General features: G+C 40.9%; 1 protein-coding gene across 2 annotated transcripts in view; it reads left to right on the top strand.

Annotated features, from left to right (window-relative positions):
- Positions 1 to 22,206, top strand: part of COPG2 (COPI coat complex subunit gamma 2) — a 114,031-nt gene that overhangs the window by 25,311 nt on the left and 66,514 nt on the right. For both annotated transcript variants that reach the window (XM_047840322.1, XM_047840325.1), the window contains 4 exons: positions 2,320 to 2,395; positions 3,952 to 4,044; positions 4,964 to 5,050; positions 6,103 to 6,260. In XM_047840322.1, coding sequence (XP_047696278.1) covers positions 2,320 to 2,395; positions 3,952 to 4,044; positions 4,964 to 5,050; positions 6,103 to 6,260 — 414 coding nt within the window. The remainder of the gene's footprint in view (positions 1 to 2,319; positions 2,396 to 3,951; positions 4,045 to 4,963; positions 5,051 to 6,102; positions 6,261 to 22,206) is intronic.

Raw genomic sequence — 22,206 nt, 5'->3', positions numbered from 1 at the left:
TGTGTCCTCCTAGAGGTAGTTGACCTTGATTCCTATCAGGAGCTAGGCTTGTTGCTCTACAAACGTGGAAGAGAGGACGGTATCTAGAACTCAAGGTACTATTTACTTACGTGTATTTTGATGTGTTCATGCCTGAGGCAATGGTCAGTGGAGGATGGGGAACCGCCAATGGTCCAGCCATGGTAAATCTCCAACAAAGAGCTCAGATCCTTGGAGATAAAGGTTTGAGTCACCTATCAGACACCTGACCAAGATGAGATCAAGTGCTGGCTAAGCGTGAGGGGAATATAGAATTGGGTGATTGTGGGAAGGATGTGGTGGATATCAGTCACGGCTGCGGAATGAGTGGTAGCGGTAAGGATTGTACCATGTGCCATTCATTTTCCAATCTCTCGTAGAAATAGTGGATGGTTACCATCTTGAAGGCTCAGTGACAGGTTAGATTTAATGGAGGACATGTTCAAATTTGACGGACGTGAAGGATAGACTGTTCCGGATGCTGTTGCCTCAGGCCTTCTCTCTGATCCTAGCTGTGCTTGTGGTCAGCTGTTCTGTACAGGGGCCAGCTCGCTTGCGTGAACAGTGCCTTGCCGAAGCACGCGCTGTGTGTTCTGTTGCTTGCCCCCCAGTTTCCCTGGTGCTCCGGTTTGGGCCCTGACTTGGAACTCACATGTGGGAGGTAACATGTGCATGTTAACCAAATGGGGAAAGAACGCTCTGGGGTTAACTGTCAGCCAGTGGCTGAGAGCTAGTGGATGAATTCTTTCCTTTTCATCCCTTGGAAATGTGGTTCCAACATGTATTTCATAAGCCTCCTCAGAAGATGGCTCATCAAATAACCAGTTGCCTGTGGCAGTGACCCGCTAGAGAAAATTCCTTTGTATTAAGTGCCCTCCTTCTTTGTTCGCCTCTCTGTTTTCCCTTCCCTCGAACACATTCCCAAACAAACTACCTGTCTGTAAGCCTTTGTCGGGGCAGCCCAAACTAAGACATGGAGCCGCCGCTGGCAGACTCTGGCCCGTGGCAAAAACTGTTGCCTCATTTTGTAAATAAAGTTTTATTGGAACACAGCCATGCCCATTGTTGTAAATGTATTGTGCATGGCTGCTTTCATGTCACGTAGAAGCCAAGGAGCGAGACCTCAGAAGATACTAAACCTGCCAAGCCTCGCTTTTTATCTAATTGGAAAAATGCAGATATCTGTGAAAAAGACCAATGGATAAATTATTTATATCCCAACAGTGGAAATCTGTGTTACCATTAAAATGATATTTTAGATATATTTTGGGTTTTTAAAAATATACAGACACCTAACATTTTTTAAAGTCTGCCAACATGGAGAGATTCTTAAAATATATTAAGGGAAAAAGGGAGGTGTCAGAAGAGTGGAGATTCATTTGCGTGCATTTTAATGTCTCTATGGTCGTATACATATTTTTTAGAAGTTCCTTAAGAAACCATAAGCAACTGTTCACAGAGACTGTCTAGGGTCGGTGAGGCCCAGCTTAGACTTTGTATTTTATATTTCTCTGAATGTTTTGAAAGTTTATGAAAATACTCTTAGAAATAAAAAATAAAGAAATGGAAGGACTACCAGTTCTCCACTAATTTCTCGTCATGGCATCCTGGTGGAGTGAGTTGGAGTTGGAGGCCATTTTGGATTACGTAAGGGGGAGGTGAGCGGGGAGGGGATGGATGGTCATTTTGGGGACAGACTAAACACAGAGGACAGGGACAGGAAGATAGGGTGAATGATGTATAAAGGCTGAAAACCTCTTTGAAGTACGGATGTGGAATTTAGTAGCTCTGTCCACACTCCTCTGCTTATCTTGGAGACTCCATAGAGAGGTCTGAAGCCATAGACAGCTGTCCTTTTGGGAAAACTGTGCCTGTGAGAGAGAGCACGACTTCATGAGTTAATCATTTTAGTCAGGTTCTTTTAAGGAGTTGTCTAGTCTGATGGGTTTTTAGGATTTGGGGGATTTCAGCCGGTGGCTCGCTATTCCATTGTCTTCATTTTTTATGCCAGTTACCAGTATCTAAAATCATACTTCATTTATGTAATATATTATCTCTTCGCATTAGTATATTAGCTCCATGAAGGCAAAGACTTTGTTTTGCGCACTGCTATATTCTTAAGATTTAGAACAGCGTTCTATCCAGTCGTTTTAATATTTATCCAAAGAAGACACTCAATAAATATTTGCTGAGTTCATAGCTGCATTAAGATAATTATGGGGACAATGGGAATTAGCTAGGGGTGGACTCCACAGAAGAGATATCAATTGATTTCATGGTAACTCATTTGATTTTTCTTAGTCTGACTAAGGACATGACCGGAAAAGAAGATGTGTACCGAGGCCCAGCCATCAGGGCTCTCTGCAGAATCACTGATGTAAGTTCTCTTTGTTTACCAAGGCATCAAAGGGGACACTGTGTTTAGCTACAGGTGGCCGTAAATTTAATAGGATTCCCTAGTCTTGACTGTGTGAATCTTCAGTATTAGAGAAACAGGACCACCAGAAAGGCTTTTGTGCCTCCAGGCTTTTTTTTTTTTTTTTTTTAATCAACTTTATTATAGGATCTGGATCTCTCAGAATTTGAGGTAAAGCTTACAACAGATGACAGAGCAAGAAATAGGGCAGCTTTAAGGAACTCAACAGCAAGATTTCTCCGATATTTACTATTGTGATCCATCACTTACGAGGCTCAGGCCTCCTCATTCATATATTCAGTAGAGAGAACCTAGTTAACCATCAGCCAGCCAGTGGCTTATAACCACAATAGGTCTGAGTCCGGTGTTTCACCTTGACTCAGTCCCTCACATCTGGAGGGATGAAATTAGGCTGTCCCTTTCTGGGAGCTCGTGAGTAGGAAAGGTTATAAAATGAAGGGCAGGCTGGCCATTGCCAACATATTGAATAATATTTCAGCTCTGTTCATGGTTGGGTATATTTTATGTGTATGTTTACAGTCTTCTCAAGTTTTAAAGGTTGCGTAGGAGCAAATGGTAAATCTGGATCCTAGAAGGAGTAATGGAAATGGTGTGATGTGTTTTGCTGTGGCTGCCTTTGTTTTAGTATTAAATCGGTCAGCCTGAGACTGGACACTGCCCACGCTAGCCATAGGCTGTCTTTGAATATTGATCTCCGTCTGTTTACGTATCTTCATCTGCTGCTACCTTCACAGTGCTAAGCTTTCTTCCACTTAAAAAGGACTTTATTTGCAGAGGACTTCGTATTGAGGACACTCTGTAGTAGCATATTAAACATGTAATTTCTTAGGTATCTAAAATTATCAGGGATCACATTTGATGTGTAGGACTTCATGGGATCCATATAAAATACATCCCCTTCGTGCAGAGATACCTTCAGGATTTTTTTTTTTTTTTTTTTTTTTTTTTTTGAGACAGAGAGAGACAGAGCATGAATGGGGGAGGGTCAGAGAGAGAGGGAGACACAGAATCCGAAACAGGCTCCAGGCTCTGAGCGGTCAGCACAGAGCCCGACGTGGGGCTCGAACTCACGGACCGTGAGATCATGACCTGAGCTGAAGTCGGCCGCTCAGCCGACTGAGCCACCCAGGCGCCCCATCCTTCAGGATTTCAAAAGCAGCTCCATCCCCTTCTAGGAATTTCCTTTGTAACATCCCTGAGAAGTGGAGCCTGGGCTTACACTTTTCCTCAGACTGGGACTCTCCACGCTGAGACCGTTGATTTCATTGTTGAACAGTTAATTTGCTTCCTTCCGGTCTTTCTCTTTGAAGATTCAACTTGGTTGTCTAGCTCCTGCCCTCTGCGATAGAGTTACTCTAGTAGATGGCAGTCCCTTTAACACAGTCTAAATATTGGCACGGAAACAAATATATGACTGGTTTTTGTAAACTATTCTGGAGCGTAGTTTTGGGTGAAGATATGTGCTTCAACAACTGTTTCTTTATGAATGTTCTCAGGGAACAATGTTGCAGGCCATTGAAAGATACATGAAGCAGGCCATTGTGGACAAAGTCTCCAGCGTCTCCAGTTCGGCACTGGTGTCTTCCTTAGTAAGTGAACAAGTGGCCAGCTGCCTGGCTCGAGCGGGTGCTAAACAAAATACCACTGTGATTCTCCCACACGTGAAACATTCAAAAAACACATTTGTGTCTCTGTTACTTTATCCAAGAGTGTTTTATCAGAGCAGCATTACAATATAGGCAGTTAAAAAGGTGACATTTCCATGTTTGAAAGGTTTTGGTAATCAGAAAGGATGGGGCGTGCGGTGGCAGACCGGGAAGACACTGAAGGTCGTTTTTGGTTTGTTTTGTTTTGAATCTTCCTTTGTGACCTGAACTTGACCTCTTGCCTCTTGTATCGTCTGCCTTCCTTAGTGCCCTGTGTGTGTGGTATCCTTCCATCCAAAGCCCCCTGTCCCACTTGGAAATTTCTTACTGGAAAGTGGTCTTTGTTTCAGGGATACTTTTTCTTTCTCTTTTTATCAAAACAAAATGTATGACAGCCTGAGGTCACCTTGCATTTGGTTAAAATTGGTTATTAGTGTGTGAATGGATCAGATCATCTGAATCACAAGAGTTTCTGGGTCTGGAGTGTAGGTGGTCAAGTTTTATAGCAAGCGATCTATCAATACTGTGTGTTTTTGTTTCTGTTTTTGTTTTTCCTTCCAGGTGACTTTCCTGGAAGTAGAACCTAGAATGTACACATTATTCAAGCACCATCCTATTAACTAGCCCTTCCTTTCCTGTCCCTCCCCTCTCATCTTAGCCCACAAACCCCTCCTCATCTCGGAGAGAGTTTCTGGTCTATTAGTTGCGTCTGGAGTAGAGACTTGAAGTAGACTTCTAAAAGCTACAGAGTTGTCTCTTTGATTTGGAAATGTCTGTTAGTGATTTTTCTAAGAAAACCAGTTCATGTCTGTAAACCTCTAGTGACCATGCACTGTCTATTCTCACTTTGTTCTGTGTCTAGCACATGATGAAGATAAGCTATGACGTGGTTAAACGCTGGGTCAATGAAGCCCAAGAAGCTGCTTCCAGTGATAACATTATGGTCCAGGTACTGTGATCGAGTCCCGTTAGGTCTTGAGATCAGCTTTCTTTAACCCTTCATTTTAGGGACAATTTATTGACTCCCTAGATGAGTGTTAGCGGAAGTGTAATATTAAGCAGCCTATTAGTAGGTATCCCATTAATTAGAATTACTGTCATAGACCCTGCTAGCGTTTAATAGAAGCTGCAGGAACGTTCGGGAAAGATTCTTAAGTTCAGTAGCAGTTTGAGATGCTCATTCCAGAGGTCCTTCACTCTGCATTTCAGCCCCTTACGTGAAAAATAATTTGTGAAGAAGGACGTTCAAGTCTAAGCTTTTCAGAACTTGGTTATAGTAGACGTTACGCCAGCAGTCAAGAGTAATTTTATTTTGTGAAACGTAACCATTTTGTTGGGAAGATCTCCTTTGGATATTCGTTAATTCCTAATTAAAAGAGAGCAAGAGCGAAATGGTCACTGGCAATGTTATGTGAAGTACCCCATTTGTATTGGAGAGGATACTTATTCGCCCCCTTTTAATGTTTACAACTTCCGTAGGCATATTTAGTTACGAGGAAATAGAGGAGTAATTTTTCCCTCCAGAAACCGTCTCGCTCTCTTAACTCTGATCGTTGTGTTTTTACACGAAGTGCCACAATAATTATGCTCCGTGAGCCTGCTTTAGGAGATTAATCCTTTAACTACTAACATGGCCACAGATGACTTAAAGCCACTAACAGAGACCTGTGCCACTGGTAAAGCCTCGGACCCGAGCGCCTTTGTGCTAAGGATGTATGTGCTAAGGGGAGTGATGAACCTGCTAGAACCGTCTTCGGGTTGTATGTTGCCTCTTTAATACCACCTGTCCAATCTGAATCTACAGTTTCTGGGGGTGAAACTCTTCTCCTTTCAGTCTTGCCTGCGTTTGAGTCCGTACGAAAAAAGTTGTTTCTATTTGTACACCTTTGACTTGGGTATCTTTTTACTAAAAATCTAGTTCCATGTGATTTTGTTTGCCTGGAAGTTTGTCCTGTTCCTCCTCCGCTTTCTGGATGTTACATCCTTTTTCTTGTTCTTTAGTACCATGCGCTGGGAGTCCTGTATCACCTTAAAAGGAACGATCGCCTTGCTGTTTCTAAGATGGTGAATAAGTTTACTAAATCCGGCCTCAAATCACAGTTTGCTTACTGCATGCTTATCCGAATTGCCAGTCGCTTACTAAAAGAAAATGAAGAGGGGTAAGTGTCTCCACCTAAACCTAAGTGATTTTTTTGTTTGCTGGCTAACATACGTCCAGGTGTATTTCCTTGGGGGATTTTTTGGGGCTGCGCCGATTTTACAGAGATTTAGTGTTTTCCAAATTAAGAAAATTGGGGGGGATTCCAAGTCCTGCAACATTTTTGGTTTTTTACCTTAATGGGTGCTTTGGTATATGTATGTAATAGATTATGATTGCCAGTAATACTATAAGATGCTGATAGGGAACAAAAAATACAGATCATAGGCTATGCAGTGGTTAAATGTGAAAGCCGGGGTGACATTAAGAGTCTTATTTGTTCCTTTATTTTTGTAAAAGAATCTTGAAGTACTGCGTTTAATGACTTATTCATTGAAAGGGCATGGTGGAGAAAAAGAAACACACCATTTGTAAGGCTCTCATCTTGTTCGTGAACTGGCGTTATATTATTTGATGGTAGTCTGTGATCACAGAAGGATGAATATTGTAATCTCTTGAGTAACCACCAAAAAAAAAAAAAAAAAAGGGAGCTATAACGTAAATATCAACAAAGAAGATAAAGGGAATGTTTAAAGTATTCGGTTGAGCTTCCTGCTTCTAGTAATGGTGGAAGAGCTTGGTCATATTAGCCCTACTGCAAACACTTAGATCTTCAGTACAAAAGTATGCCGCCCCCAAACAATGGGGAAGTCTACCACTATTTGAAAGCCCTGGTGAGTGGTGAAAAGCAGGCAAAAAATGGAGGGAAGTTGATGCCTCAGAGACAGAGCTGTACGAAATGAGGTCTGTATATTTCTGATCAGTCTCCCGAGGTCCACAGTTCCTGGAGGTGGGATCACAGAAAGCCACGGTATTTGCTGGACAAGAGGGGTGAGAATATAGTTTGAGATTGGAAGAGTGATGAAAACCTAGGGTGAACACCCTGGAAAGGAGGAAGCCACGACTGGGGGAAGCCCCCAAATCAATTTCAAACTCTGCAAAAATCCTGAACTTCCCCTACGGTACAGGGGAAGACTCTAGAAAGCCTGGCAAAAAGTAGCTGCGAACTGAAAGAACCGAATGGAGAATTCAGGCGCACCTTGTGGTGGTGGAAGAGATAAAGTCTGGAGTGTGATTCTAGCCAAGTTAACTGCCTGCTAGAGAAACATCATAAATTCTCGAGTCTTTGCATCCTGTCATTCACAATGTTTATATACAGTAAAAAAAAAAAAAAAAAATGACAGAAGTGCAAAGAATTTGGAAATGTGACCAACGGTTAAGAGAAAAAGCAGTCAATAGACACTGATTCCGGTAGGAACCAGACATTGGAGTTAGCAGACAAAAACTTTAACAGACTTCTAAAAGATGCTCTAAAGACTTCAATGGGAGATAGTTATGAATGAGCAGAGGGAATGAAAACTAAAACTCTAGAATTTCTTTTTAGTTCCTTTTTTTATAGAGTCCTGTATCAGTCAGAATTGAACCAGAGAAGGAGAGCCCAAGGCAGGTAAATATATAAAGAGATTTACTACAAGGAATTGGCATTTGCGGTTTGGGGGCCTGCTACGCAAGTCCAAGATGCATTGGGCAGGCTGGAACTCACAGGCACGGGCGGAGGCTGTTGTCCGCTCGTGGAACTTCTCGTCTCACATTTTACTGTGAGCAACAAGATGAAACCAGGTCACACCTTCAACGCTCTCCTTGGAAATTGCCTCACACGAAGAGCCGAGTTCATCGTCTGCAAGTTCTGCTTTCCACATAACTTGTAGGACACAGTTCCGCTCGTCTCTCCACTAACCTGTGACAAGGATCCACCTTACTCCAGCTTACGACAACTTGTGCCCCCTTCTGTGCTCTCACAGGATTCTCCAAGACTAGATTTCTTTTTAACTCCAGTCTAGTTAGCATACAGTGTTCTATTAGTTTCAGGCGTAGGTATAGTCATTCAGGAATTCTATACGTGACTCGGTGCTCATCCTAAGTGTACCCTTAATCTCCTTTGCATGTTTTCCCCATCCCCCCACCCACTTCCTCTCTGCTAACCACCAGTTTGTTCCCTGGAGTTGAGTCTCTTTCCTGGTTTGCCTCTCTCCCTCTCTCTTTTTCTTTTATTTACTTTGTTTCTTAATTACACATTTGAGTGACATCATCTCATATTTTTGTCTTTGACCTATTTCTTAGCATTACACTCTCGAGCCCCATCCATGTTGTTGCAAATGGCGAGATTTCATTCTTCCTTACGGCTGAATGATATGTCATTGTACATATGTGCCACATCTTTATCCATTTGTTTGTCAGACACTTGGGCTGCGTCCATAGTTTGGCCATTGTAAATAATGCTGCAATAAACATAGGGGTGCAAATATCCTTTTGAATCAGTGTATTTTGTATTCTTTGGGTAAATACCCAGTAGTGTGATTACTGGATCATAGGGTAGTTCTATTTTCAACTTTTTGAGAAACCTCCATATTGTCTTCCACAGTGGCTGCACCAGTTTGCATTCCCACCAACAATGCATGAAGGTTCCTTTTTCTCCGTATCCTCGCCAACACCTGTGTTTCTTGTTACTTATTTTAGCCATTCTGACAGGTGTGAGGCGATATCTCGTGTTCTGATTTGCATTTCCCTAGTCATGAGTGATGTTGAGCATCTTTTCACGTATCTCTTGGCCATCTGTATGTTGTCTTTGGAGAAATGTCTCTGTTCATGTTTTCTGCCCATTTTTAATTGGATTTTTTGGTTTTTGTTGGGTGTTGAGTTTTAGAAGTTCTTTATCATGTTTTTAAATTTTATTTTTTAAATTTACATCCAAATTAGCATATAGTGCTACAGTGATTTCAGGAGTAGATTCCTTAATGCCCCTTCCCCATTTAGCCCATCCCCCTTCCCACAACCCCTCCAGTAACCCTCTGTTTGTTCTCCATTTTTAAGAGTCTCTTATGTTTTGTCCCCCTCCCTGTTTTTACATTATTATTGCTTCCCTTCCCTTATGTGCATCTGTTTTGTCTCTTAAGGTCCTCATGAGTGAAGTCATATGATACTTGTCTTTCTCTGACTGACTTACTTCAATTAGCATAATCCCCTCCAGTTCCATCCACATATTTGCAAATGGCAAGATTTCTTTCTTTTTGATTGCCGAGTAATACTCCATTGTATGTATATGTATGTGTGTGTATATATATATACACACCACATCTTCTGTATCCGTTCATCCATCGATGGACATTTGAGCTCTTTCCATACTTTGGCTATTGTGGATAGTGCTGCTATAAACATTGGGGTGCATGTGTCCCTTTGAAACAGCACACCTGTATCCCTTGGGTTAATATCTAGTAGTGCAATTGCTGGGTCGTACTATTTTTAATTTGGGGGGGAGCCTCCATACTGTTTTCCAGAGTGGCTGCACCAGCTTGCATTCCCATATAAGTTCTTTATATACTTTGGATCCTAACCCTTATATCAGATAAGTCATTTGTAAATATTTTCTCCCATTTAGTAGGTTGTCTTTTAGCTTTGTTGATTGTTTCCTTTGCTGTGCAGAAGCCTTTTATTTTGATACAGTCCCAATAGTTTATTTTTGCTTTTGTTTCCCTTGCCTCGGGAGGGAAGGGAAAAGTGTTGCTGTGGCTGGTGGCAGATTATTACGCCCTGTGCTCTCTTCTGGGTTTTTTATGCTTTCAAGTCTCCCCTTTAGGTCTTTAATCCATTTTGAGTTTATTTTTGTGTATGGTGAAAGAAAGTGGTCCAGTTTCATTTTTCTGCATGTCGCTGTCCAGTTTTCCCAATACCATTTGTTGAAGAGACCGTCTTTTTCGCATTGCATATTCTTGCCTCTTTTGTCAAAGATTAGTTGACCTTATATTCATGGGTTTCTTTCTGGGCTTTTAATCCTGTTCCGCTGATCTGTGTGTCTAATTTTGTGCCACTGCCATACTGTTTAGATTGCTACAGCTTTGTAGTATAACTTGAAATCTGGAATTGTGACACCTCCAGATTTGTTGTTCTTTTTCAAGATTGCTTTGTCTATTCAGGGTCTTTTGTGGTCCCATGCAAATTTTAGGATTATTCTGGTTCGGTGAAAAACGCTGTTGGTATTTTGATAGGGATTGCATTAAATCTGTAGATTGCTTTGGGTAGAACAATATTTGTTCTTCCAATATGTTAGCATGGAATATCTTTCCATTTCTGTCATCTTCAATTTCTTTCATCAGTATTTTATAGTTGTCAGAGTACAGGTCTTTTACCTCCTTGGTTACGTTTATGCCTAGGCATTTTATTTATTCTTGGTTCAATTGTAAAAGGGATTGCTTTCTTAATTCCTTTCTGTTTCTTCATTATTAGTGTATAGAAATGAAACAGATTTCTGTACGTTGATTTTTTTTTTTTTTGTATCCTGTGGCCTTACTGAAATATCAGTTCTAGTAGTTTTTTGGTGGAGTCTTTAGGGTTTTCTTTCTTTTTCAAAAAAAATTTTATAATATTTTTATTTTATTTATTTATTTATTTATTTATTTATTTATTTATTTATTTATTTATTTTTGAGAGACAGAGTGTGAGCAGGGGAGGGGCAGAGAGAAAGGGAGACACAGAATCCGAAGCAGGCTCCAGGCTCTGAGCTGTCAGTACAGAGCCCAACGTGGGGCTCAAACCCACAAACCATGAGATCGTGACCTGAGCCGAAGCTGCACACTCAGCTGACTGAGCCACCCAGGTGCCCCTAATTGCTAGTAATCAGTTTAAATTTTCTATTTCTTCCTGATTCAGTTTTATTTTTATTTTTATTAAAATTTTTTTTTAAATGTTTATTTCTTAGGGGCGCCTGGGTGGCGCAGTCGGTTAAGCGTCCGACTTCAGCCAGGTCACGATCTCGCCGTCCGTGAGTTCGAGCCCCGCGTCGGGCTCTGGGCTGATGGCTCAGAGCCTGGAGCCTGTTTCCGATTCTGTGTCTCCCTCTCTCTCTGCCCCTCCCCCGTTCATGCTCTGTCTCTCTCTGTCCCAAAAATAAATAAACGTTGAAAAAAAAATTTAAATGTTTATTTCTTAGAGAGAGAGAGAGAGAACGAGCATGAGTGTGGAAGGGTTAGAGAGAGAGGGAGACACACAGTCTGAAGCAGGCTTCAGGCTCTGAGCTGTCAACACAGAGCCGGACATGGGACTCGAACTCACGATCCGTGAGATGATGACCTGAGCCTAAGTCGGGCACTTAAAACCAACTAAGCCACCCAGGAGCCCCCTGATTCAGTTTTAGAAGGTTATGTTTGTAGAAATTAATTCATTTCTTTTAGAGTGTCCAATTTGTTGGCATATATTTTTCATAACATTCTGTTAAAATCTTTTATTTTTCTGTGGTTTTGGTTATGACACCTCTTTCATTTCTGATTTTTAAATTTGAGTCTTTTTTTTTTTTTTTTTTTTTAAGAGTCTGGGTAAGGGTTTATCCATTTTATTGATCTTTTCAAACAGCCAGCTCCTGGTTTCATTGATCTGTTCTATTTTTTAATTTCTATATGATCTATTTCTGCTCTAATCTTATTTCCCTCCTTCTACTGGTTTTGGAGTTTTTTTCTTTTTCTAGCTCCTTTAGGTGTAAGATTAGGTTGTTTATTTGAGATTTCTCTTGCTTCTTCAGTTAGGCCTGTATTGCTACAAACTTCCCTCTTAGAACTTCTTTTGTTGCATCGCAAAGATTTTGGACTCTTCTGTTTTCATTTCATTTGTCTCCATGTACTTTATTTCCTCTTTGTTTTTTTTTTTTGTTGTTGTTGTTGTTTGTTTTTTGTTGGCCCTTTCATTGCTTAGTATAGCATGTTATTTAACCCCCATGTATCTGTGCTCCTTCCAGATTTTTTCTTGTGCCTGACTTCTAGTTACATAGCATTGTGGTCAGAAAAGACACACGGAAAGATTTCAATCTTTTTGAATTTGTTGACACTTGTTTTATGGTCTAATATGTGATCTCTTATGGAGAATGTTCCATGTACACTTGAAAAGAATGTGTGTTCTTCTGTTTTGGGATGGACTTCCAGACCAGATTTCTGTAAGTGGTCTGTGAACCCTCGCTGGCGGTGTTCTTAAAGACCCCATTTCTATTAGCAGTCTGCTTAAGGCAATTTAGGCTTTCTTCATCATGCTCCCTGAAATTCTAGCAGCCTTTACCGACTGCTTGCTTCCAAAGACAGTTTAAGGTTTAAGCTGCCCAGTTTAAGGTTTTTGTTACAGTAGCACCTCACTGTCAGGTCCCAAAGTCTGAATTGGTTTTTTATTGCTGCCATGGCAAATGACCACGAATGTAATGGCTATTACAACGTGCGTGTATGATCTCGTGGTTCTGTAGGTTAGACAATAAGTCTCATGGGTTAAAAGTCAGAATGTTAGCAGGATGCTGTTGCTTACTGGAGGCTTTGGGGAAGAATTCACTTCGAATCTCATTTCGGTCGTTGGCTCAATTCATTTCGTTGCGGTCAGAGATTGGTAGGTCCCTATTTGCTTACCCACCTTCAGTCAGCGATTGGTCTGTGTCACGTAAGGTAACATATTCACCTGTTCCGGGCAGGAAGGCACGGACGTCTCCGGGGCCATTCTGCCTGCCACACAGATGGTAACGGAAATGGGTAATTGCTGGATAGACTTAGCACCAGACTAGAGGTGGCTAACAAAACAGTGAAAGAGTTGGTGACTTTGAAGGGAGAGGAATAGAAAGCAACTCATTTGAGGGAACACAGAAAACAGGTTAAAGAAGAATAAACGGCTACAGAGAACTGTGGGATACTGTCAACTGGTGTGCCACCTGGGATGTAATTGGAATTCCCGAGGAAGATGTGAGAGACTGGGGTGAAAGAGAGAGATAGAGATATACGAAGAAATAATGAACAAATTTCCCAGCATGCGTTTATTCTAGCAGCGCAAAGGTGCCGTTGACAGTCAAAAGTCAACATAACATTCCCCATTCAAAGAATAAAGGAGAGTAGTCTCAGTATCATAATGGATGCAACAAAAGCACTTGATAAAAATCAGTGGCAATTGGTGATTAAAAAATCTCTTTTCAAAGCAAAGAATAGAAGGGAACATCATTATTCTGATAAGGTACCAAAAAATCTCCAGTAAACTTTGTACTTATTGGCAGACTATTAAAGGTTTTCCTCCTTGAGATTGTAAATGAAACAAAGAATGCCTGATAATTCTATTTTTTAGCAACATTTTACTGGAAGTCATACTTGGTGCAATAAGAAAAAAAAAATAAGGATTTGAAAGAGGACATAAAATTGCCTTTGCGGACAGCATGATTTTGTATATAGAAAATGTAAAATCTAGGGGCACCTGAGTGGCTCTGTCGGTTAAGTGTCCAACTTCAGCTCAGGTCATGATCTCACAGCTCGTGGGTTCAAGGCCCACACTGGGCTCTGTGCTGAAAGCTCAGAGCCTCCTGCATCATATTCTGTGTCTCCCTCTCTCTCTCTGCCCCTCTCCTGCTCGCACTCTGTCTCTCCCTGTCTCTCTCTCTCTCAAAAATAAACAAACATTTAAAAAAAAAAAAAAGAAAATGTAAAGTATCTATTAGCTATCAGGATTGATATGTAAATTTATCAAGGTTACTGGATAGGTTAGTATCCAAAATCAGTTTAATTTCTATATTCCAGTAACCAATCAATAAAGTAAAATCATTTATATTGAAATCAGATCCTTATGAATAAATCTACAAATTGTATACATCTCTACACAGAAAATCATAAAATGTTATTGAAATATGACTTGAATAAATGGAGGGATATATCCTGTTCTTAGAGTGGAATATTCAGTACTATAAAAACGTCACATCTTATTTTGTCCTGCAGATTCCATGAACCCCCAATCAGAATCTCAATTGTCTTTGTTTAAATATCAAACAGAAATGCATACATTCGTGGGTCAAATGACATACCAAGGATACCTTTAGTACTGTTACTCAGTCCAAGTAGAAGCAGTCCAGATGTCGGACAAAGTTAGAATCAAAAACTAAATTGTGTTATAGTCATACAGTATACAACAGTGGAAATGAACAAATTACTGCTAAATGCAACCACAGTGTGGATAAATTGAAGTCCCACGCAAACAGATACAATCTGTATGGTTCTCTTTGTGTTAATTTCAGACTTGATAGACACAACTAACCTATAGCATTAAAAGTTCATATTTATCTGTAGGGCAGAAGCACGCTAGTGCCTGGAAGGTGGCATGCAGGGGGCTTCTGACGTGCTTGACATACTCATTTTCTTTATCATTCTAGGTTTGTAATAATTCCCCTTGGATTTAGTGATCTGCCATTGTATAACACATTACTGAAAAACTTAACCGGATTAAAAGGACAAATCCTTATTTTCCCACACGATTTTTGTGGGCCGGAGATTGGGGAGTGTTCTCAGCTGGTGCCTCCTTGAGGTCTTTCGTGAGGCTGCAGTCCAGATGTTGGCCAAAGTTGTGGTCATCAGAAGGCACGAGGGAAGCTGGAGAATCTGCCTCCAGGGTCACTCAGTCTCGTGACTGGTGCCTTGGTGCAGGCTGTTGGCAGGACGCCCGAGTCCCTTGCCACGTAGACCTCTCCATGGGGCTGGTCAGTGTCCTTATAACGTTGTGGCTGGCTTCCCCCACAGTGAGGGATACAAGAGAGCACAAAGTGCAAGGCACAATTATTTTTATGAACAAAATATTCATAGACACCTAGTCTTTGACGCCACACCCCAGCATTTCTGCAGTATTCTGTTGGATAAAAAAGGTCTGCTCTGTTCAGTGTGGCTCGGGACTAGAAGAGGGAATGAATACCAGAAACCAGGAATCACCCGGGACCTCTTCAAGGTCAGCTGCTATATTAGTATGCTACAACCGCTGTGACAAAATACCACAGACGAGGGGGCTTAAACAACAGAAACTTCTTTGCTCACAGTTCTGGAGTCTAGAAAATCCAAGATTAGAGTGCCAAGAGGGTTGGTGAATGGTGAGAGCTTTCCCTGGGGTTGGAGAAGGCTACCATCTCACAGTGCGCTCATGTGATCTTTTGGTGCATTTGTGTACACACACACACACACACACACACACACACACACACACACACTCGTGCGCGTGCACAGATCGGGGGGCCAGAGCAAGTGCTGTGTTATCTCTCCTTTAAAGACACTAATCCTTTCAGATCAGGACTCCACCTTTATGACCTCATTTAACCTTAATTACTTCCCTAGAGGGCCCATCTCCAAATAGAGTCACACACCGTGGGTTAGGGCTTGAATATGAATTTGAGAGGCGGGGGGGGGGGGGCGGGGGGGGGGAGACAAATATTTTGTGGACTTTTCTATGATTTTGTTATAATCGAATACAAAGTTAACCCTTTTAAATGGCTGATCATTTCTCAGACCTGTAGAAAGATATGATCTTTAGAGTAAATGCACGTGGGTGCACACACACAGCACAAAATGCTAAGTAGGATGAAGTGTAAAGGTAAGTAAGCAAGCACGTTCTAATGCTGCATTTTTTTTTAAACAAGGATAAAGAGAAAAATTCTAAAAGTTCTATGAAAACAAAGGTATTTAACCTATAGTTTTACTTTAGGTGTCTTTGTAGCATTGCACGCAAGGCAGCAACGGTGTCTTCGTAGTGCTGTGGGAAGAGAACTGTCAAACTAGAATTCTATACTCAGCCAAACTATCATCCAACAGCAAAGGCGAAAGAAAGGTATTTTTAAACAGAAGGATTTACCATAAATAGTTTGTCAATCACTTTGTAAGAATTATTCAAAGATTTACTCCAGCATGAACAAATACATACTCAGAAGGCAATAGTGGGATTGAAGGAGTAAGATGAACATGGAGTTAGGATAAGCAGTAGTAATCATAAATAGATGATATTTTAACTTTGTAAAGTTTAATAACAATCTCAAAGATTCCAGAAGACAGCAATATGGTAAATACTGGTGTTGAAGGAAGTTCTACATGGTAGTCAAAGCGTGCTAAGTTTGTTTGTTTTGGTCTGGTTTGGGAGGAATATGTTGTCGATTATTACTTATAAATATATATTTATTTAAATCATCTCTACCCCACAACGTGGGGCTTGAACTCACGACCCCAAGACCAAGAGTTGAATACTCTCCTGACTGAGCCAGTCAGACACCCCAAGATGTTAATTATTAATGTTAAACTTTGTCAGAAAAACATACGGATTCGTAACTGGAATGCAAATGGAATGTAAATGGAATGCAAAGCTTTAAAAATGTTAACATGGGGCACCTCGGTGGCCCCGTCGGTTAAGCGTCTGACTCTTGATTTTAGCTCAGGTCACGTTCTTACAGTTCATGGGATTGAGATCCACATTGGGCTCTGCCTTGACAGCATGGAGCCAGCTTGGGATTCTCTCTCTCCCTCTCTGCCCCTCTCCCGCTTGCACGTGTGTGCGCGTCCGCGCTCTCTCTCAAAATAAAAACGTTAAAAAAATAAAAATGGAATGAAGAAAATTTGAAGTTTAGTGGAAAACAATGGAGTATATAAATAGAAGAAAACCAAATAAGTTGGGCAGAATTCAGTGTAAATGTATTAGTTGTCTCTTGCTATGTGACAAATTAGTGCCAAACATAGCAGCTTATAACAGACATCATCTCGTAGTATCTGTGGTCAGGGATCTGCAAGTGGCTTAGCTTCTGGTTTGGTCCAGGGTCCTCATGAAGCCCCAGTCAAGCCATCAGCCAAAGCTGCACCCACCTAGGTCTGGAAGATCTGCTTCCAGTTTCACTCATGTAGCTGTTGACAAGCCTCAGTTTCTCCTTGGCTGTTGGCCAGATGCTTCAGTTTCTCACTTTGGCAGCCTGTGTGTAGGCTGCTCGAACGTCCCCACAGCATGGCAGTGGCTCTTCCCAAAGTAAGTGAACTGGAGGAGAGGTTCGGATGGGAGCTGCAGGGTGTTATAACCTCATCTCGAAAGGGACATGGCCTCCCCTCTGGTGTGTTCCCTTGGTTACAGAGACCAAGTCTGGTATAATGTGGGAGGGGACTACCCAGGGATGTGGATATTTTCAAAAGTAGAGATTTGGGGGGACCATTATAGAGACTGCCTAGCAAACAAAAGTATTTTCAGTGTAATAAATGTAAGTAGGCTTGCTGACATTATTAAAGGATTACTTATTTAAAGAGTGGCCGGTCAGGTAAACAAAATAAGAGATCTGTTATATAGCCTTTCACAAAAGACACGCCTAAACAGAAGGACAAGGAAACACTTAAAATCTATCAAAAAATACATGCTTGATATATACGAACACTAATTGCTGCTTAGCAATAGTAATACAAGCCAGAATAGGAATCAGGATTTAGAGCATTAAAAAGGACAAAGTGGGATTTTGTATTATGACAAAACAAATGATCTAAAAAACGATGTAACAGGAATGAACTCGTATGTACAGTGGACCCTTGAACACGGGTTTGAACTGCGTCGTCCAGTTATACATGGATTTTTTTTCCCGATAAATACAGTGCAGTACATAACTGTATTTTTCTTCTGATTTTTTTTTAAGTGTATTAATTTATTTTGAGAGAGAGCAAGCAGGGGAAGGTCAGAGAGAGAGGGAGAGGGAGAGGGAGGGAGGGAGCGAGAAAGAGAGAGAGAAAGAGAGAGAGAGAATCCCAAGTAGGCTCCGCAGTGTTAGTGCAGAGCCCAACAGGAGGCTTGAACTCAAGAACCGAATCCAGAGATCATGACCTGAACTGAAATCAATGTCCGACACTTAGCTGACTGAGCCACTCAGGTGCTCCTTCCTTCTGCTTTTCTTAACGTTTTCTTTTCTCTAGCTTTATTGTAAGCATACAATATACAATGCATCTAATCTGTGAAATATGTGCTAATTGACTATGGCTTGTTGCTATGGCTTCCAGTTAATAGTAGGCTATTAGTAGTTAAGTTTTGGGGGGAGTCCAAAGTTCCGCATGAATTTTCGACTGCTTAGTGGTTCAGTGCCCCTCATCCCTGCACTGCTCCAGTACAGTTAAGTACTAAGTATTAACTGTACTTAATAACATTGCTTCAAAATATGTGCAGCACCATCTTAAAGAAATACAAGAAATTAAGCTCGGGAGACTGTAAACACTTCTCTCTCAGAAACTGACAAATCATACTCTAAAAAGGTAAGACTGTAGTTGATCTGTAGATCACTGATAACAAAACTGACCTCATATTTAGAACCCTATATTCAAGAGAGAATTTAAAATTTTTTTAATTGAGAAACATACATCTAGAGAATTGCATAAGACTCACAGTCGTATTCTGTACATTGTATCCAATTATGTAGAACACCCAGGTAACTGGCCCTATGTGTTAGGTAGTTGCATGTTTCTGGTATCCCAGAAATGTGATTTACATCCTTCTTGATCATACCCACCCCCGGTAGAAATCACTATTCTGATATTTACGGTAGTAATTGCTTGGCTCTTTCTTTAGATTTTTACCCCGCGTATGCAGTCATAAACAGTAAGGTTTCGTTTTGAACATTATGTCAATAGAATCATGCTATAGTTTCTATCTTTTTTTTTTCCACTCAGTATTTCTGTCTAAGATTTACCCTTGTTTCTACTGGAGGGCTGGTTCATTTTAATTGTATATTTCCTTGACTGAATCCTTCCAGCCTTATTTATATTCATTCTTCTGTTAGTGGGCATTTGGGTTGTTTTTGGTTTGGAGCACTTACTAATGAAATGGCAGCAAACAGCATTCCTGTACCTACACCACACCGCCTCATTACCATAGCTTTCTCTCTTTATATGTAAGCATTTATTTCTGTAGGGTATGTCTCTAGGGATGGAATTGGTAGATCATTGTTGGACTGTTTTTCAAAGGGATTGTACCAATTTACATTCCAGCCAGGCAGGTGAGATTTTCTGAGGCCAAGACTTGATGTCAAATTTTAAATTAATCAGAGGGGTGTATTAGATCTTCTTTATTGAGACATAACTCAGATACCGTAAAATTCACTTTTTTTAAAGTGTATAATTCAGTGGTCTTTTTTTTTTCTTTTTCAGTTTATTTATTTATTTTGAGAGAGAGAGCAAGCATGTGTAGGGGAGGGGCAGACAAAGGGAATCCCAAGCAGTCTCCACACTGCCAGCACGGAGGCCGACATGGGGCTCGAGCTCACAAATCAGGAGGTCGTGACTTGAGCCGAAATCAAGAGTCGGATGCTTAACGGACTGAGCCACCCAGGTGCTCCTGATTCAGTGGTCTTTAGTATATTCACAAAGTTATCTACCCGCCACCACTGAAACCAGAACGTTTTCATCACTTGAAAAAGAAACCCCCAACCCACTATCAGTCACTGCCTATTCTCCCCTCCTCTCAGCCCCTGGAAAGCAATCTGCTTCCTGTCCCTCTGGATTTGCCTGTTCTAGACACTTAATATAAATGGGATCATGCAATATGTGGTCTTTTGTCTCTGGTTTCTTTCACTTACAGTAACATTTTCAAGGTTCATCTATATATACAAGTATCAGTGCTTGATTTTTATGGCTGAGTGATATTCCATTGAGAGGCTATCCCATATTTTTATTTACCCATTTATTTGTTGGTGGACATTTGGGTTGTTTCCACTTTCCAGCTTTTATGTATAATGCTACTACGAACAGTCATGCGTAATTTTTTATGTGAATACGTTCTTCCATTCTCTTGGGCATATACCTAGGAATAGAGTTGCTGTGTCATAACGTAACTCTGTGTTTAACTTTCTGAGGGGAACTGCCAAACTCTTTTCCAAAATGGGTGCATCATTTTACATTCTTGCCCACCATGCACGAAGGTTCCAATGTCTCCACATCCCCACCGATACTCATTATTGTCTTTGTTGTTATATATCTCATAGTAGGTGTGATGAAGTGTATTTCATTGTGGTTATTTTTTTCCATTGAAAAAATTTTATAGAAAAAAAATTGTACAAATAAGTTCTTGGCTTGACAGTAACAAAAGCCGCATTTCATTAATGACTAATAGTGTTGAGTATCTTTTCATGTGCTTCTTGGGCATTTGTATGTCTTCTTTGAAGAAAGGTTCAGTCATATCCTTTGCTCATTTTAAAAATTGGGTTATTTGTCTTTTATTGAGTTGTAATCATTAACCAAATACATTTTGGATACTAGGTCTTTATTAGATACATAATTTGCAAAGATTTCCTCCCATTCTGTGGGCTTTTTAGTTTCCTGGTTGTGTCCTTTGAAGTACCGAAGTTTTAAATTTTGATGAAGCCCAATTTGTCTAGTTTTTTTTTTTTTTTTTTTTGGTTGTTTGTGCTTCCGGTATTGTACTAAAGGAAACCATTGTCCAATCCAGGGTCATGAAGATTTATACCTGTGCAGTCTTCTAAGAGTTTTATAATTTTATCTTTTACATTTAGGTCTTTGGTACATTTTGAGGTATCTTCGTATATAGTGTGAGGTAGGGGTCCAGTGTCATTCTTTTGCATGTGGGTATCTGGTTGAAATAGGAGTTTGCAGTTGTCTAAGCACTGCTTGGGGAAAGATTCTTTTTCCATTGCATTGCCTTGGCATCCTTGTCAAGTCATAGTGGTTTTAATTTGTAATTCCCTAATTACTGATGAGTTTGGGAAACGTTTTCTATGTTTATTAACCATTTGAATATCCTTTCTATTGAAATACCCAGTTTTTTATTGGGTTATCTGCCTTATTCGTGCTGGTTTCTAGGAGTTCTTTTTTGGTTGTGTATGTTGCAAATAGCTTTTCCCACTCAGGTTTGTCTGTTCTCTCTCTCCTGGTGTCTTAATGAACAGAACTTCTTTAATGTAGTCACATTGATCAATGTTTGACTTTTGGAATACTGTTTTTGGTGTCTTGCTGAAGACATCTTCTACCCCAAGGTCTCAAATATATTTTCTATGATATTTTTTATAAGCATTATCTCTTAAGATAAAGATAAACTTCAGGGGCGCCTGGGTGGCGCAGTCGGTTAAGCGTCCGACTTCAGCCAGGTCACGATCTCGCGGTCCGTGAGTTCGAGCCCCGCGTCGGGCTCTGGGCTGATGGCCCAGAGCCTGGAGCCTGCTTCCGATTCTGTGTCTCCCTCTCTCTCTGCCCCTCCCCCGTTCATGCTCTGTCTCTCTCTGTCCCAAAATAAATAAACATTGAAAAAAAAATTAAAAAAAAAAAAAAAGATAAACTTCAGATAAACTTTTTTAAAGGTCTATTTATTTATTGGAGAGCGAGAGAGCAAGAGAGAGAGAGCGAGCCTGAGCATAAGTATGAGCTCTCGAGGGAGGAGCAGAGGGAGAGGGAGAAAGAATCCCAAGCCAGCTCCGAATTGTCAGTGCAGATCTCAATGCGGGCTCAAACTCAGGAACCACGGGATCATGACCTGAGCCAAAACCAAGCTGGACGCTTAACCGACTGAGCCACCCAGGCACCCTGCATTATAGTTTTAGCTTTCATGTTTTAGGTCTATAAACTACTTGGAGTTGTTTTTTGGATATGGTATGAGGTAGCAATTTAACTCCCCAGCCATGGCTACTGAGTAGTCCTGGTACCATTTGTTGAAATACCTGTTCGTATCCACTGCTATACCATGTCAGCTTTGTCATAAATCAGGTATCCTTGTACACACTGTTCTGTTTCTGGGGTCCTGGGCTCCACTGCTCTATACTTCTGTTTCCACCCCAGCAACACATTCTTTATTATCACAGTTTTATCATAACGTCGATAGACGGTAGACCAGATCCTCCCTTATTCCGCAGGTGTGTCTCCCGGCTCTTGTTTTGCATCCTTATTTTTCTGTGTAGTTTTATCAGGGATTGTTTAGCCTGGCCCTCGGTCAAGTTTGCCTCTTCCTGGGATGCTTCCACCAAGGGCATTAATAACAACCGCCGAGTTGTCACCTGGGCAGTGCTGTTCCCCAGATTTTTCACTCATTAGGACTTCAGGGCTATTTCTCACAGGTAGTTAGTGAGACCAGCCATCCCGGTACTGCCA

Source organism: Prionailurus viverrinus, chromosome A2, assembly GCF_022837055.1.
Source record: "Prionailurus viverrinus isolate Anna chromosome A2, UM_Priviv_1.0, whole genome shotgun sequence".
NCBI lineage: Eukaryota > Metazoa > Chordata > Mammalia > Carnivora > Felidae > Prionailurus > Prionailurus viverrinus.
This window is presented reverse-complemented; position numbering and strand designations above follow the sequence as displayed.